Source organism: Dipodomys ordii, unplaced genomic scaffold (assembly GCF_000151885.1).
Source record: "Dipodomys ordii isolate 6190 unplaced genomic scaffold, Dord_2.0 Scaffold78, whole genome shotgun sequence".
In the NCBI taxonomy this organism is placed as follows: domain Eukaryota; kingdom Metazoa; phylum Chordata; class Mammalia; order Rodentia; family Heteromyidae; genus Dipodomys; species Dipodomys ordii.
This window is the reverse complement of record NW_012267294.1, coordinates 5,808,828-5,827,327: the sequence shown is the minus strand read 5'-3', so window position 1 is coordinate 5,827,327 and position 18,500 is coordinate 5,808,828. Positions and strand designations below refer to the sequence as shown.

The 18,500-nt window shown below is 39.7% G+C and overlaps 1 protein-coding gene across 1 annotated transcript in view; it reads right to left on the bottom strand.

Moving 5' to 3' along the window:
• The window catches only part of Sycp1 (synaptonemal complex protein 1), a 98,933-nt gene that overhangs the window by 52,111 nt on the left and 28,322 nt on the right, over positions 1-18,500 (bottom strand). The window contains exons 14-15 of the mRNA XM_013024630.1: positions 15,538-15,605; positions 561-622 (exon numbers count right to left, since the gene is read on the bottom strand). Coding sequence (XP_012880084.1) covers positions 561-622; positions 15,538-15,605 — 130 coding nt within the window. The remainder of the gene's footprint in view (positions 1-560; positions 623-15,537; positions 15,606-18,500) is intronic.

Below are 18,500 nucleotides of genomic sequence, written 5' to 3'. Positions count from 1 at the left end.
TCCTACAAAATCATTAAATATTATTCTACATGAATACTAAAAATAAGTACTGAATAAATACATTGCATATCTTTTTTAAAATTGAATCTTTGTGGAACAAAATCCAATTTGGACACTCCAATTTCTCATTTCAAGTTCCTAGAAATTTCTTTCTTATCTCCAAGTAAACCTAATACCTAACTCCAAGATATTAAGAAATCTTTTTGAACTCAAAGATCAACATAACTATTTTGTGACGTAATTCTGTTTTATTTATAAAACTTTTTAATGCTGTACACTACTAAGCACTATCTACCGTGGTTACCAACCAAAAATACTTAATATTTATTAACTACCTGCATAGCCATTATTTAAATGTGCCATCAACATTATATATTTTGACCCAAACAACCACATGTAATAAAATTACTACATTATGGCTGTAGGTTTAAAACCAAATATATTTTTATATTTTAGCTTAAAATTAGTATAAAATCTTCATATTTTAAGAGCCCAAGTCAGTGAACTCAGTATTATTTTGGAAGGTAATTTTATATATATATATAAAACTATATACTTACCAAGACTTTTTTCAGTTCTTCAAATTCTACTTCTTTGTTAATTTTAAACTTAGTCATTTCTTCTGAAATAAGCAAAAGAATATGAATATGTTAAAAGCTAGATTAAAATAGTAGGAAATCAAAGAGAAGAAATAATGTCTTCTGAAAGGGAAAAAATAAAGAGATAGATTAATATAAGTAGAACATATAATAAGCCTGGAATAAACATATAGTAACTTCAAATCAACTATGCAAAAGTAATAATGCATAGCTGAAAGAAATGGTGCCTTCCTGCAATTCAGAGGATAAAGGTGAAAGAATCAGGAATTTGAAGCCAGCCTGAGATATATAGTGAGACACAGTCTCAAAAAAATTCAATAGTAAGCCGGGTGCTGGTGGCTCACACCTGTAATCCTAGCTACTCAGGAGGCTGAGATCTGAGGATTGCAGTTCAAAGCCAGCACAAGCAGGAAAGTCCGTGAGACTCTTATTTCCAAAAAGCCACTAGAAAACCGGAAGTGGTGCTGTGGCTCAAGCAGTAGAGCGCTCACCTTGAGCTGAAGAACACAAGGACAGTGCCCAAGCCCAGAGTTCAAGCCCCACAATTGACCAAAAAAAAGCCCAACAATTCAATCATAATAACTGATAAATATTAATAGCAATGTTTCCATAAGGTTAATTCCATAGCCAAATGAGCCTCAAATTCATAAAGCAAAATAAGCAATGAGCTACATAAAATATATTAAAATATAGTCTATATGTGTGTCTTTACCCGCAATTTCTCGGAGACTTTAACTACCATTACTAATATATACCAACTCTAAGTAGAAAAAATTTTGATTTCTCCTACTACACCTCAATACCCTCTTTGAATATAAAACAAAAATATTTGATTAATCTATCTGCTCATTCAATATGTCAGATTTCTCACTTTTTCAAATTCCAGTTAACTGAACATTTTTCTTGAATCCTTATGATATTAATAAAAAATAATAGAATTGTATTAACTTGCCTATCTCCTTTATATTAACAAAATTATAATCTCAAATATCAATTATAGCTCTTTTACAATGTAATTTTCTGTCTTTATCATCTGAAGCTTGGTAACATTTGATATTAAGAACACTCTACTATTTTTACTTTACCAAGACCTTGCATTATGTTCATTTCCTGTTTCCTCCCTAAGTCCTACTTTCTTTTTTTTTTTTTTTTTGGTCGGTCATGGGGCTTGAACTCTGGGCCCGGGCGCTGTCCCTCAGCTCTTCAGCTCAAGGCGAGCGCTCTACCACTTGAGCTACAGCGCCACTTCCGGTTTTCTGGTGGTTTATTGGAGATAGGAGTCTCACGGTCTCTCCTGCCGGGCTGGCTTTGAACCGCGATCCTCAGATCTCAGCCTCCTGAGTAGCTAGGATTACAGGCGTGAGCCACCAGCGCCCGGCCCTACTTTCTTTTATAACACCTTTCCTCCCTGCCACCCTAAAAAATAGTGCTTTGCAATGCTTTTCTGTACTTCTGAGTAGGACATTATGCTAATAAATTAAAAGGTCTCTTCAGACCAAATCTCCTACCTTTTTTTCTTAAATTTTAAACTACCTACAAAATTCCCTCTTATATCTACCTATAACCTGAAGGTTTGTATAGGGCCTGAAACATAGTTTTGCTCACCATTAACCATTATTAATAATTGGACATACAACAGAATTATTGAAAAATTTCAGTCTAAATATTTAAAAGTACTTGTAATAATGTCCATTATGTTTAAAGAAAAACCAATAAAATATATAATGCCCATTCATAATCTAAGAGAAAAACTTGTCACTTGCAAAGTTTATTTAACCAAATAATTTCATTTTAGATGAAAATAATTTATTTTTGCCAGGCCTGGGGCTTGAACTCAGAGCTTGGACACTGTTCCTGAACCTCTCTGGTGTTCGAGGCTAATGGCTCTACCACTTGAGCCACAGAGCCACTTCTGCCTTTTTCTGTTTATATGGTACTAAGGAATCAAACCCAGGGCTTCGTGCATGCTAGGCAAGCTCTCTACCACTAAACCGCATACCCAGCCCACTAATTTGGTTTTTAAAAACTTAAGGACTAAGCCAGACACCCAGTGGTTCATGCCTGTAATGCTACTCAGGAGGCTGAAGATTTGAATCATGATCTGAAGATCACAATTTGAAGCCAGTCCAAGCAAGAAAGTCTGTGAAACTCTTATCTCTACTAAACTCCAAAAACCAAGCCAGAAGTGGAGCTGTGACTAAAGTGGTTGAGTGCTAGCCTTGAGGAAAAAGATGCTCAAGTAGAGTACCCAGGCCCTGAGTCCAAGCCCCAGGACCTGCACCACCACCCCCACCCCCAAAAAAGGGAAAAAAAAAAAACGACTAAAGTTAATGGACTGAGTATGTTTCTATACTCTCACCTGGATCCCATAAAATTAAAAGCAGATATAAGGAAAAGTGCATATGTATGTACACACACATATTTGCACAAATGCAGAGAATAACCAGGAAATAAAATAATAAGAAGTTACAAAGTAAAAGAAACTCAAACTGCTAAATATATGCAGTGAGGTAGAAGGAAAGAGTGGTTTGATGGCTAATTTAACATTCTGTGTTCCATTGGGTTATTCACAATTATAACCTAAGCTAAAAGAATGTGCATAAATTCTAATAGCAAAAAAACATCTGGATTTGAACTATTCAGGGTCAGTGAAGATGAAAAAAGCTTTGAGTCCTCTAAGAGAAGAAGCTCTTCAATTAGTTTCAACTTATAAGTAATATACTAAGAATCAGGGCTGGGAAGGTGGCTCAGTGGTAGAGCGCTTGCCTTGCATGCCTGAGGCCCTGGGTTCGATTCCCCAGCACCACATAAGCAAAAAGAAAAAAGCCGGTGCTAGCCTTGAGCTGAAGAGCTGAGGGACAGCGCCCAGGCCCAGAGTTCAGGCCCACGACTGGACCCAAAAAAAAAAGATACTAAGAATCAGAAACAGGGACAAATAGTGAATAAATGACAGCAGTAACTTCTCTACAAACTATGTTGAAAATGAACTATACAACTGTGGGTAAGGAGAGAAAAATTGGGAGAGAAAATGGGAAGGCCTGATATTGTTCAAAAGGAATGTAATATTTATCTGACTTATGTAACTAACCCCTCTGTACATCACCTTTACAAATAACAATAAATAATTTTTTAAAAAAAGAATCAGAATTGGGGGAGAGGGGGGAGGCTGGGAAGGGATGTGAAGGGTAAACCAAAGGAGGAGGCTGCAATGCTTGGTAAGAAATGTACGCATTATCCTGCCCATGTAATTGTAACCCCTCTGTACAGTATGTTCACAAATAAAAAATAAAAAAAAAAGAATCAGAAGCAATACTAGATGCCAATTAAAAGCGAGGGACCAAGATGGCGACGGGGCAGTAGGGAAACGCCACAGCTCTCCCCAACCAAAAAGAGTGTTCCAGTTCCAACGCTTAATCTCCCCAAGAGACCGACAACAACAAAAAGATGAACACCCAGAGAAAAACAGGAGGTGGAAAATAACAAAAAAGAGAGAAAAAGAATAATTTCAGAACAGAGAAGCGTGAAGACCCCTCCCCCAATTTTTACTGGCCGCGCAGCAGCATGCCAAGCAGCGGCCAGCCAGCCCAGCAAGGGCTGCCAGAGTCCCAGAGACACAGGGGTCTGCCTGCAGATCACCCATGCAGAAGCCTCTGGCCTGCAGACACACTGATCGAATAGAGAAACCTACCAGCAGGGAGTCTGCACAAAGATCCCACCCCCCACTCCTCACTCTCCATCCGAGCAAAGAGGCTCCATCCCGCCAAAGCCACTCGACCCCACGGCGGGAACCCCAGAGCTACATGGGACACCCACAGAACACCAGAGCACGAGACTTGCAAGGAACTGGTATGAATCCGGAGAGCGCAAACAGAGACAAACCCTAGGGCTTAGAACCTACAAGAAGGCCACTGAGTCCCAGAGACACAGGGGGCTGTCTGCAGATAACCCGCACAGAAGCCACCTGAGGTACCGGTGTCAGACCTGTCGGTTGCGACAAACAGAGAAAACTCTGAGGCCAGAACTTGGCCCCACAAGGGGAGCCCCAGAGCTACATGGGTCACCCACAGAACACCAGAGCAGAAGACCTGCAAGGAACTGGTGCTGATTCATGAGAGTGCAAACAGACAAACCCCAGTGTTCAGAACCTGTATGGAGGCCCCACCCCCTACACCTGGGGCAGAGGACAGAGTCCCATCCCGCAGTGCAGACCAGAGAGAGATAGAAGAGTATCAGCCAGAGCCACCACCACCCAGCTCAGCCTGCAACCACCCCAACTGAACGCTGACTGCAACGGCAACCGACGACCTACATCACACAGAAACAACTAGCTCCAGGTTGAGTACCCTGCAGGGGACAGTGTATCCCTCAAGGGAGACCAGAGCTGGTGGGAATCCCCAGACCCTGACCCAGACTCCCTACCCCAACACCTGGACCACAGGACCCACTAAAACTGGGAACTGTTTGAGAGCTCCACCAGCCCGCAGAGCACACTCAGCTGGCCAGGCTAGAGCAAGAGCGCCCCTGGAAGGGAGCTTAAATGCCCAAGCCAGGAACAGTGCCCCTGGGTCAAGACACCCAACAATAGAAGAAATTTGAACTGTGTATCCCAGACTGTATAACCTGGGTGGTATACACAGCAGCACAGGCCCAACCGGCGTGCCCCAGGTGCGGGGCCAGGACCAGGCCTGGGGATCCGGTGCCTGAGCAACACAACCAACTCCTCCCAACTGAAGTGAGAAGCTGAGCATATGCCTCAGCAGACGGGAGGAAAACAGGGAACTGAACCCCCTGGGAAGCACGCCTGTGACAACAAAACACCCCGGGGCTCAGGACAAGAGAAGCCCAACCCCACCAGAACCCAACATATATATTCTAGGCTGGTAATTGGACAACACAGGCTGCCAGCACCTGATAGTAGGCAGGAGCTCAGGCTGGTAAGGTGGCTCAGCAGCAGAGTGCTAGTCTTGGGTGCATGAGGCCCTGGATCTGATTCCTCAGCCCCACATAAGCAGAAAGGGCCAGAAATGGTGCTGTGGCTCAAATGGTAGGGTGCCAGCCTTGAGCTGAAGAACAGCACCCAAGCCCAGAGTTCAAGCCCACAACTGGCCAAAAAAAAAAAAAAAACAACCATCAGGAGCCCATAGCAGACTCCAGCTTCTGGGAGAGTGCATCCAGCATATCCGATCTTGCCAAGAGCACCCTTAGGAGCAAACAGGAGCAGTCTAGGCTGCTCAACCCTTCCAAAAGCGGGAACTGCCAGTGATCTACAGCAGAATGCCAAGAATCCTCTGTAGGTCAGACCAGCAGCTGGAGGTTGGCCCCCCAATAGAACCCAGATCAGGTACAGACTCTCTCTACCAATACAGAAAGAGCAACCAAGCAAAGACAGACACCAAAACAAAATTTCAGATTAGTCTCCAATAATCCCTGAACCCCCATGTGAAAATCACAGAAAAAAATTACAAGGTTTATCAACACCCAGGATAGCAAGCTATCCCCAATAGCCAGCAGCCACCCAGGGAGAGCCTCAGTGGGAGCAAAGCAGGAATGGAAGACAAAAGTTACATCCAAGGGATGCTGGAGGCAATGACTCAAGAAATAAAGCGAGAAATAGACCAGAAATGGAAAGAACACAGGGGCGAACTATCAAAAGAGATGCAGGATCTCAAACACGAGGTACACACAAAAATAGAGGCAGTACATACCTCACTAAGAAGTGAGGCCGGGCGCTGGTGGCTCACGCCTGTAATCCTAGCTACTCAGGAGGCTGAGATCTGAGGATCGCGGTTCAAAGCCAGCCCAGGCAGGAGAGACCGTGAGACTCCTATCTCCAATAAACCACCAGAAAACCGGAAGTGGCGCTGTAGCTCAAGTGGTAGAGCACTCGCCTTGAGCTGAAGAGCTGAAGGACAGCGCCCAGGCCCAGAGTTAAAGCCCCACGACCGACAAAAAAAAAAAAAAGAAGTGAGATAAATGCCAAAATAGAGGCAGTACATACCTCATTAAGAGGTGAGATCAGTACTTTGAGAACCAACATCAAATCCATTTTGTCCATGCAAACCACAATGGAAGCCACAGTTAACAGAGTGAACGAAATGGAATGTAGAGTGTCAGATACAGAAGACAGAATACACCAACTGGTCCAAAAAGTGACAGATATGGAAAAAATCACTCAAATTATGCCAAGGAGAAATTCAAGAGCAAGCAGATAATGCCAAGAAATTTAACCTTCATATAATTGGAGTGGACCAAGGTGAGGAATATCAAAGCAAGGGAATGCAACACCAATTCAACAAGATAATCGGTGAAAATTTTCCCCATCTCAAAAAAGAACATTTTACCTACATAACAGAAGCATATAGAAGACCTAACAAGCAAGATCCCAGGAGAAACACTTCTAGACACATTATAGTAAAAATGATAGATCTGAATAATAAACAATCTTGCATGAAGCAAAAATGAAGAAGGAGCTATACTACAATGGGGAACAAAATTAGAATCACTGCAGATCTCTCCAAACAAACACTGAATGCAAGAAAGGCCTGGGAAAGTACAATACGAGCCCTGAGAGCCAATAACTGCCAACCCAGACTGATATACCTGGCAAAGCTAGCATTCACATTCGATGGAGAACTGAAAACTTTTAATAGCAAAGAAAAACTAAATGAATACATAAACATTAAGCCAGCATTACAAAGAATACTAAGAGGGGGAACACAACCTGAAGAAAGCAACCAGGAACTGGGACCTGCACCCAGACAGGCATTAATCGAAGTCTAACTGAGCAAGCATATGAGGAAAGGAAAGAAGAAAAACTGAGGAAAACAGGGAATGACAGGGACCACAATGCATCTCTCTATACTATCTCTTAATATTAATGGGCTTAATTCACCAATCAAAAGAAAAAGAACTGCAGATTGGATCAGAAAACATGACCCATCCATCTGTTGCCTTCAGGAGACCCACCTCTCAGCCAAACATACAAACAAACTCAGAGTGAACAGTCAGAAAAGGATCTACTAATCAAATGCCCCCAGTAAGAAAGCAGCTGTAGCAATCCTGATATCTGACAAAATAAACTTTTCATTAAAATCAATACAAAAAGACAAGGACGGACACTACATATTAATACAGGGAACAATCCAAGAGGAGGATATTACCATCATCAATTTATATTCCCCAAACATTGGTGCACCAAAATTTGTTAAACAAATACTCTCAAACTTACAGAATAAAATAGATCCCAATACGATAATACTAGTAGACTTTAACACCCCACTCTCACCAAAGGACAGGTCTACCAACCAGAGGATTGGCAAAGAAGCTACCGAATTAAGTGAGGCCATACTTCAAATGGAATTAACTGACATCTACCAAGTATTTCACCCTAAAACAACACAGTACACGTTATTCTTAGCAGCTCATGGAACTTTCTCCAAAATAGACCATATCATAGTTCATGCAAGGAACTTAAGCAAATACAAAGGGATCGACATAATCCCTTGTATCCTATCTGACCACAGTGGGATCAAGCTAGTTCTCAATAACAAAGCATATTGCAGAAATTTCTCTAATACTTGGAAATTGAACAGCACACTTCTTAGCAATGCCTGGGTAATGGAAGAGATCAAAGAAATAAAAAATTTCCTACAACTCAATGAAAATGAAAACACCACACAAAGAAACTTGTAGGACACAGCAAAAGCAGTCCTGAGGGGCAAATTTATTGCCCTCAGTGCCCATATCAAGAAAACAGAGACAGACCAAGTAAATAATCTCATGTTTCAATTAAAACAGCTAGAAAAACATAAAAAAATGGAACCTAACATTACTAGACGGAGCTAGATAACCAAATTAAGAGCAGAGATTAATCAATTAGAGAATCAGAAAACGATAGCCAAAATTAACCAAACAAAAAGCTGGTTCTTTGAAAAAATAAATAAAATTGATGGACCACTGGCAAGACTAATTAAAAAAAGAGAGGAAACCCATATTAACAGGATTAGGGATGTCACGGGAAAAATCACAACACATACCCAAGATATCCAAACAATCTTAACGGACTATTTTCAAAAGTTATACTCTCTAAAGGAAGAAAACCTGGCAGAAATGGATGCATTTTTAGAGAAATACAAGTTGCCCAAACTGAGCAAAGAAGAAGTAAATCAGTTAAATAAGCCAATATCCTACAACAAGATACAGGAATCAATCAAAAGTCTTCCAACAACAACAACAAAAAAAGCCCAGGACCAGATGGATTCACAGCAGAATTCTATAAGACCTTTAAAGAAGAACTAATATCCATACTCCTCAAGCTCTTAAGAGAAACAGAGAAGTAGGGAGCTATCCCAAACTCATTCTACGAAGCTAATATCACACTCATCCCCAAACCAGGCAAAGACCCAACCAAAAAAGAGAATTACAGGCCAATTTCCTAGATGAACACAGATGCAAAGATCCTTAACAAGATTCTAGCTAATAGAATCCAGAAACACATAAAAAAAAATCATACACTATGACCAGGTAGGCTTCATCCCAGAGATGCAGAGATGGTTTAACATACGTCAATAAATGTAATCCAACACATCAACAGAGCCAAAGTCAAGAATCACATGATTATCTCCACAGATGCAGAAAAGGCCTTTGATAAAATTCAACATTCAGTCATGCTAAAAGCTCTGGAGAAAATAGGAATAGAAGGAACATTTCTTAAAACAATAAAAGCCCTTTATGACAGACCAATAGCCAATATTATACTTAATGGGGAAAAGCTACAATCAATTCTCCTAAAATCAGGAACAAGGCAAGGATGCCCACTGTCTCCACTCCTCTTCAATATAGTACTGGAACCCTTAGCCAGGGCAATAAGGCAAGAAAAAGACATTAAAGGGACCCACATAGGGAAAGAAGGAGTTAAACTATCCCTTTTTGCAGATGACATGAGACTATACCTTCACGATCCCAAAAACTCCATCCCCAAACTCTTAGAAATCATAAATCACTTCGGCAAAGTAGCAGGATACAAAATAAACGCACAAAAATCAGTTGCCTTCCTGTACACTGACAATGTACAAGCAGAGAGGGAAATAAATGGAGCAACCTCATTCACAATAACCTCCCAAAAAATAAAGTATTTAGGAATTAACCCAAACAAAGATGTAAAAGAACTATTTAATGAAAACTATAAAAAGGTAAAGAAAGAAATTGCAGAAGACACTAGGAAATGGAAAGATCTCCCATGCTCTTGGATAGGCAGACTTAATATAGTGAAAATGGTAATACTGCCAAAATTAATATACAAATTCAATGCAATTCCTATTAAAATCCCAATGACATACATCACTGAAATACAGAAAACAGTCCAAAATTCATATGGAACAACAAAAGACCTAGAATAGCCAAAACAATTCTAGGAAATAAAGACAACATGGAGGGATATCCATGCCGAACTTCAAACTCTACTATAGAGTTGTAATAACAAAGACAGCATGGTACTGGCACAAAAACAGACCCAAAGACCAATGGAATAGAAGATCCAGAAATAAATCCACAGGCCTATAGTCAGCTGATATTTGACAAAGGAGCCAGAGACATACAATGGAAGAAACACAGCCTCTTCAGCCACTGGTGCTGGGAAAACTGGGCGGCCACATGCAGAAAACTAAAAGTGGACCCCAGCCTATCACCATGCACCAACATCAACTCAAAATGGATTAAAGACCTTAACATTAAACCTGAATCTCTGAAACTACTGCAGGACAGAGTAGGAGAGACACTTGAACTAATAGGCACAGGAAGGAACTTACTGAACAGAGTCCCAGGGTCACAACAAATTGGAGAGAGACTCGACAAATGGGACTACCTTAAAATAAAAAGCTTCTGCACAGCTAAAGCTATCACAACCAAGCTAGAAAGACAACCAATTGGGAAAAAATATTTACCAGCAATATACCAGACAAGGGGTTAATATCCAGTATATACAGGGACTCAAGAAACTAATCCCTCCCAAACCTAACAAACCAATTACTAAATGGGCAAGGGAACTAAAGAGAGACTTCTCAGATGAAGAAATAAAAATGGCAAAGAAACACATGAGGAAATGTTCACCATCCCTGGTTGTGAAGGAAATGCAAATAAAGATAACCCTGAGATACCACCTTACCCCAGTCAGAATGTCCCACATTCACAAGTCAGCCAACGACAAATGCTGGAGGGGATGTGTAGAAAGAGGAACCCTATTACACTGCTGGTGGGAATGTACAATTATACAACCACTTTGGAAAGCAGTCTGGAGGGTCCTCAGAAAGTTAAATATTGACCTCCCTTATGACCCAGTCATACCACTTCTAGGCATCTACCCTGAACAACAGGAACCAATATACAAGGACACATGCACCTCCATGTTTACTGCAGCACTGTTCACAATAGCTAAGATATGGAAACAACTCAGATGCCCCACCACAGATGAATGGATCCAAAAATTGCGGTATCTATACACAATGGAATATTATGCAGCCATTAGAAATGACAAAACAATGGCATTTGCAGGGAAATGGATGGAGCTAGAAGAAATCATGTTGAGCGAGGTAAGCCAAGAGCAAAAAGACCAACGGTACATCGTCTCCCTGATAAGTGTATGTTAAATCCAAAATGTTAGGTGATAAGACAAAATTAACAGGACTTAAGAAACAAAGAACTTCCACTCATCTGGGCAAACCACTACTAAATAACCCCATGCTGCTGATCACATGTATGGTGTATATGTGTACACTGTTATACGTTATAAACCGTGCTAGACAATTTGCTCCAGGAAAGTTAGAATAAGTTTGTGACTTTAAATGAGCATCATTATCCCACAATACTGTGAAATTTGGGGAATTATGTAATCACTTAATCACAATAATAAAAAAAAAAACACACCAGAAAACTAGAAGTGGCGCTATGGCTCAAGTGGTAGAGCATTAGCCTTGAGCTGAATTGCTCAAGGACAGCTCCTAGGCCTAAAGCTCAAGCCCCAGGACTGACAAAAAAGCGAGAGAGAGAGAGAGAGATCTTTTATGGGATTGTTTCTAACATATATTATAAGATTATGCCTTTGTTGTTTGTGTGTCCCTCCTCCATGGTATAACCCCTGCTTTTACTATATATGAAGTTGGTATATGTGGAGGGGAAGGGAAAAAACAAATGGTTAAAACAGGGATACAGGAGGACCCATTACAACAATGAGATGTACAAGTCGTTATGTCGAAAAATGAACTTTACAACTTTGGTGGGGGGGACGGTGGTGGGGAGAGGATACGAAGGGATGGGAAGGGGAAACAAAGGAGGAGGTTACAATACTTGATAAGAAATGTGCTCTTATCTTACCCATGTAATTGTAACCCATCTGTACAGTATTTTCACAATTAAAAAAAAAGTGAATTATAGCCTGGAGCTGGTGGCTCACATCTGTATCCCTAGCTACTCAGGAGGCCGAGATCTGGGAATTTCAGTTTCAAGCCAGCCCAGGCAAGAAAGTCTGTGAGTCTCTTATCTCCTATAAATTACTCAGAAAAAGCTGGAAGTGCTGCTGTGGCTCAAGTGGTAGATTGCTAGCCTTAAGCACAAAGAGACTCAAAGACAGCACCTAGCTCCTGAGTTCAAGTCCAAAGACCAGCAAAAAGAAAAAAAAAGAAAAAAAAGAGTAAATCATAAGGTAGAAAAATCTGCAGACTATTCTCAAGTTTTCTGGTTTGAGATACTGTGAGCTAAAAAAGTAAATTAATGTGAAGTCATTATTCTCTTCCACACTTCTATAACTATCCAAAGGCTCCTTTCTATACTTTAAAGTCTACTTTTAAAATCTCTTTTCCGTTGTCTTTTCTCAGTCCTATCATCCATATATTTTGGGTTACTCTTGGTGTCAGCCTTAACACACCTATGTAAATAAGAAACCTGAGTATTAACCACAAGCATACCAAAATTTTGAAATACAAATATATACTTTATGCAAAATTGTAAGATAAATATGCTATTTGCAGCCAGGAACCAGTGACTCACACCTGTAATCCTAGCTATTCAAAAGGCTGAGATCTAAGCAGGAAAGCTCAAAGCCAGCTGGAGTAAAAAAGTCCATGAAATTCTTTTTGTTTTTTTTTTTTTGGGGGGGGGGTTGGTCATGGGCCTGAACTCTGGGCCTGGGTGCTGTCCCTCAGCTCTTCAGCTCAAGTCAAGTGCTCTACCACTTGAACCACAGCACCACTTCCGGCTTTTTCTGCTTATGTGATACTGAGGAGTCAAACCCAGGGCCTCATGCATTCAAGGCAAGCACTCTACCACTGAGCCACCTTTCCCAGCCCCCATAAGATTCTTATCTCCAATTAACCACCCAAAATCTCTTGAGCTGTGGCTCAAGTAGTAGAGCACCAGCCTTGAGAAAAACAGCTGAAGGACAACATCCACGCCCTGAGTGCAAGCCCCAGTACCATCACAAACTAAAAACTTTCTTTTTTGGGGGGGGGTCCGGTCGTGGGGCCTGAAGTCTGGACCTGGGCACTGTCCCTTAGCTCATCAGCTCAAGGCTAGCGCTCTACCACTTGAGCCACAGCACCACTTCCAAACTAAAAACTTTCTATACACATATGTGTGTTAGAGAAAAATTTTATATACACACACATATATATAAAACATGCCTAGCCGGGCACTGGTGGCTTGCACCTGTAATCCTAGCTACTCAGGATGCTGAGATCTGAGGATCAAGGTTCAAAGTCAGCCAGGGCAGGAAATCCGTGAGACTCTAATCTCCAATAAACCATCAGAAAAACTGGAAGTGGCACTGTGGCTCAAATGGCAGAGCACTAGCCTTGAGCTGAAATGCTGAGGAACAGCACCCAGGCTCAGAGTTCTGGTCCCACAACTGAACAACAACAACAAAAAAAAGTCTAAAAAAACATGGAGTTTTATTAGTTTCTTCCTTGCCCTAATGTAATTCTTCACTCCCTCACCTTGGACAACATTACAAAACTCACACAATAAATAGAAATTTATCAAGAACAGAGTATTTTACTTTTAAATGTTCCCACAGCATCTAAAACAATGCTAAAAAAAATACATGGAACTGTTCACATCTCTAGAATTTCATATCCAAACGTCTCATATAGACTCTATTATGAGAATATTATATCATAAAACTGAATTTGTCATTTGAATTTGATTAATAATAGTCATTTAATTTCAGCATTATACTAAACTTACAAATAAGTACCAAAGATCAGAATTATTCTTTAGAGTACAACATTCAATAATTCTTTATTATAAAAAAGATATTTTAACAAATACTATTCTTTAGTCTACAACATTCAACAATTTTAAAAGAATTATATATGAAATGATTTCAAAAGTGGTTTATGCTCTGAAAGAAAATTTAAAATTATGTAATGAATGTATTTTAAAAATTCTAATGTAAACTAAAACAAAATTATCTATTTTGATAGTACAATTGTGCATGGTCAAGGGTTAGTCTAGAGTAAAAAATTCAGCATTACAGGGCTGGGAAGGTAGCTCAGCGGTAGAGTGCATGCCTTGCAAACATGAGGCCCGGGTTCAATTCGTCAGCACCACATAAACAGAAAAAGCCGGAAGTGGCGCTGTGGCTCCAGTGATAGAGCGCTAGCCTTGAGCTGAAGAGCTGAGGGACAGTGCCCAGGCCCAGAGTTAATGCCCATGACCAGCAAAAAAAAAAAAAATTCAGCATTACAAAAAGAAATGCATAAACATGGTTCAAGAATTCAAACAATTTTTGAAAGCTAAGCAAACACTCCAAATATGCAATGCTAGTAATTATTTTAATTACACTTGTAATTAAGCTAACAAGATTAAAATTACTAATATATTCTAACAAAATGTCTATCAATTCATGAAATTTAATTTATAAGAACACTTTAAATGACACTGGAAAAGCATTCGACTGTTTGTAATTCCCTCCATTTGTAGAAATTATAATAGGCTACTCAAATTAGTTAACTACATGGTCCTAAATTCAGACAATAATTACTCAATTTCTTTTTTAGCTGTGAAGCTACTGAATATTAACAATATATTTTGATAACACAGATCATATTTTTCCAATAAGTAGCTTATAATCCAGTATGACTAACCAATGAAAAAAATTTCAATTAAAAGTGAAGGCAAGCCAGGCAATGGTGGCTCATACCTGCAATCCTAGCTACTTAGGAGGCTGAGATTTGAGGATCATGGCTCAAAGCCAGCCCCAGCAAGAACATTCATGAGACTTTTATCTCCAGTTCGCCACCAGAAAACCAGAAGTGACATTGTAGCTCAAAGTGGTAGAGCACTAGCCTTGAGCTGAAGACCTCAGGGACCCAAGCCCAGAGTTCATGCCCCATGACCACCAAAAAAAAAAAAAAAAAGTGAAGGCAAGAGGATTGCAACTTTGAGACTAGTCAAGATTATATAGCATTGAGGCAATAAAAAGGGGAAAAGCAATTAAAATGTAACAGGCATTTTTCACTGAAAATTACTAAGGCCTCTGAATACTAAAATAAGGGAAAAGGACTCGGTACAGTGAATCATAACTATAATCTATTACTTGAAGCTGAGAGCAGGAGGATTATGGTTCATGGTCAGTCTATGCAAGAAGTCTATGATACTAAGAGAAAAAGCGAAGAATAGTGGCACATGACTAGGAAGCATAAACAAATGGATCACAGTCCAGGCTGGTTGAGTCAAAAAGACTAGAGGTGTGGCTTAAGAAGAACACCTGCTTAGCAAGCACCAGACTGAGTTAACAACCCAAGAGCACTATAAAAAGGCACAAAAAAAGGAAAAAAAATACAAACATCTCTTAGGCATCTATAAGTTGCATCATAAAGTGGCAATATTCCATATTCAATTTTTTATACTTAATATTATCAAATACACATTATTCTCTATGTCTTACCCAGTTCACTTGATTTCTTCTGAAGCTCCATGGTCAGTATTTTCAGTTGATCTTCAGTTTTTTCCAGCCTTGTTAGTTTAAGATGTAAAATAATCAGTCAGAATCCATCTACTAAAATTGTTACAATGAAGCAACTGACATATTTTAAGGTATATCTTAAAGATATATCTTATCTTTATACCAAGTTATTAAACATTTTAGTAAGTACTATCTCTGTGTATAACATTTTTAAATAAAAGATGATTCTTATAGCCGGGCATCAGTGGCTCAAGCCTGTAATCGTAGCTACTCAGGAGGCTGAGATCTGAGGATCATGGTTCAAAGTGAGCCTGGGCAGAAAAGTCCCTGAGATTCTTATCTCCAGAAAACCAGAAGTGGCACTGTGGCTCAATCGGTAGAGTGCTCGCCTTGAGCTGAACAGCTGAGGGACAGCGACCAGGCCCAGAGTTTAAGACCCACGACCAAAAAAAAAAAGATAATTCTTATAAATACATAATTATTTGTTAATTATATCTACATAAAATCTTAAGGTCTAGTTAATATATCTTACCTGGAAATCATATTAATATATGAATGAATATACAAAAGTATATTCATAAAGTATACCTTAGGGAAAAAATATGACAATATGTGTAATTTATTGACTTGTCTAGCAAATTCCTTACACAAAGGTTATTTGAACAGATGAATCTAAGTTAACTTCACAATTTTAAAACCTGAAAAATTGCCAGGAGAAGTAAATCAAGACTATATAAGATTAGAGTCAAGAATGGGATAAATGTCTATAATCTTAGGAGGCTAAAGTAGAAGGATCACAATTCATGAACCAGGCAAAAGCATGAAACTATTCCCCCCCCCATTTTTTTTTATTTTGCTGGTCCTGATGCTTAAACTTGAGCTCCTGCTGCTCAAGGCCAGCACTCTACCACTTGAGCCACAGCCCCACTTTTGGCTTTTCTATGATTTAATTGGAAATAAGAGGCACACAGACTTTCCTGCCTGAAGTGGCTTTGAACCATGATCCTAAGATCTCAGCCTCCTAAGTAGCTAGGATTAGAGATATGAGCCACCAGTGCTCCAAAATTTTTTTTAAAAACACCCAGATGCCCCACGACTGATGAGTGGATCCAAATATTGTGGTACCTATATACAATGGAATATTATGCAGCCATTAGAAAGGACAAAATAATGGCATTTGCAGGGAAATGGATGGAACTAGAGCGAATCATTTTGAGCAAGGTAAACCAAGAGCAAAGAGACAAATGGCACATGGAGATCTGGCAAAGTAAACACCTCATTTTGTGGTATCATTGCTAAATGACTCCATGTTCTTGACCACATACATGATATATATATGCATGCAATGGAGGGAAGCTAGGAGGACACAGAATCAGTGGGAAATGGGAAAACATACAACAGAGGGGCCCATCATCTGCACTGGACGTAGATGAAAATGAACTAAGCAACCTAAAGACAGAGATGGGAAGGGAGGAATGAGAGGAAAAGAGGAAACAGCCTACACTAAGCAAAAGGAAAGAAATGTAAACATCACCTGATGTGGAAGAAATAACTGTTGTCAAAGCTCGTAGAATTCAAACTTTATAGACCATGATAATGCCTTGTAAAGGTTAAAATGTGTTTGTGACTTTAACTAAATATCACTATCCCACAATACTGTGAAATTTATGTAATCACCTAATCTCAATTAAAAAAAAAGAAAAAAGTGAGAGAAGGGGTGGGTTAGGAGCAATGGGTGACAATGTTGTCCTACACTTCAAATTTATATACTGTTTTGTAGAATCGGAACTTCTCTGTACAACTACTTAACGATAATAAAAATTTTTAAAAATTAAATAAACACAAAAAAGCAAAACTATATAGAATGTAATTCAAGTGGTAGAATGCTTGCTTAGCAAGCATGAGGTCAAAACTTCAATCCTCAGTAGTGTCAAGAAAAGAGGAGGAGGAGGAGGAGTAAGGAAGGAAGAGAAAGGAAAGAGGGAGAAAAGAGGATAGGAAAGAATAAAGAAGAGGATGGAAGAGGAGGAGGAGGAAGAGGAGGAGGAGGAGGAAGAGGGGAAAGAAGGAGGGGGAGGAGGAAGAGGGGAAAGAAGGAGGGGGAGGAGGAAGAGGAAGAAGCAGAAAGAAGGAGCAAGGTGAGAGAAAGGAGAAGTGAGGAGGAGGATAGAAAGAACAGGCAGGTAAAAAAGGGAAAAGGAAGAAAGAGGGAGAAGAAAGGGAGAAAAGGGAAGAGCTAAAAAAACTACCTTTTCCCAAGCACTGATGTCTCACATGGTAATCATAGCTATTCAGGAGTCTGAGATCTGATAATCAATGTTCAAAGCCAGCCTGAGAAGAGAAGTCTATGAAACTCTTTATCTCCATCATAACCAGCAAAAAAGCTGGCTCAATTGGTAGAATGCTAGCCTGGAGTAAAAAAAGCTAGGCAAGCACTGGAACAACAATAACAACATCCAATCTTTTCTTCCCTCATCATACACAAGTAGTTGGAGTAATTAACCTTAATGCCAAAAGGACAAAATAGCTATTGAGGTCTCCTAACACACTTTAATATATTTCCTTCATAGAAATCATGAAAAGAGTTTATATGAAATGCAAACCAATTTTTCACAATAACAACTAACTATATAGAGTACTAACCTACTTTATCTCAGGATATTTTCTAAATTTTTAAATCAGAGACGTTACAGACCCCAGTAAAGAAATGTCCTAAGTCTATAAATTATTCCTATGCCCATAGTATAAATAAAGAAGTCAAATCACTTCATCAATACTCAGGAACTTCTCTTTTTAGTTTGACTCTATGGAAAACTAGGCATGGGAACTATGATAGAAAATGCCTATGGGCTGGGAAGGTGGCTCAGTGGTAGAGCGCTTGCCTTGCATGCCTGAGGCCCTGGGTTCGATTCCTCAGCACCACATAAGCAAAAAGAAAAAAGCCA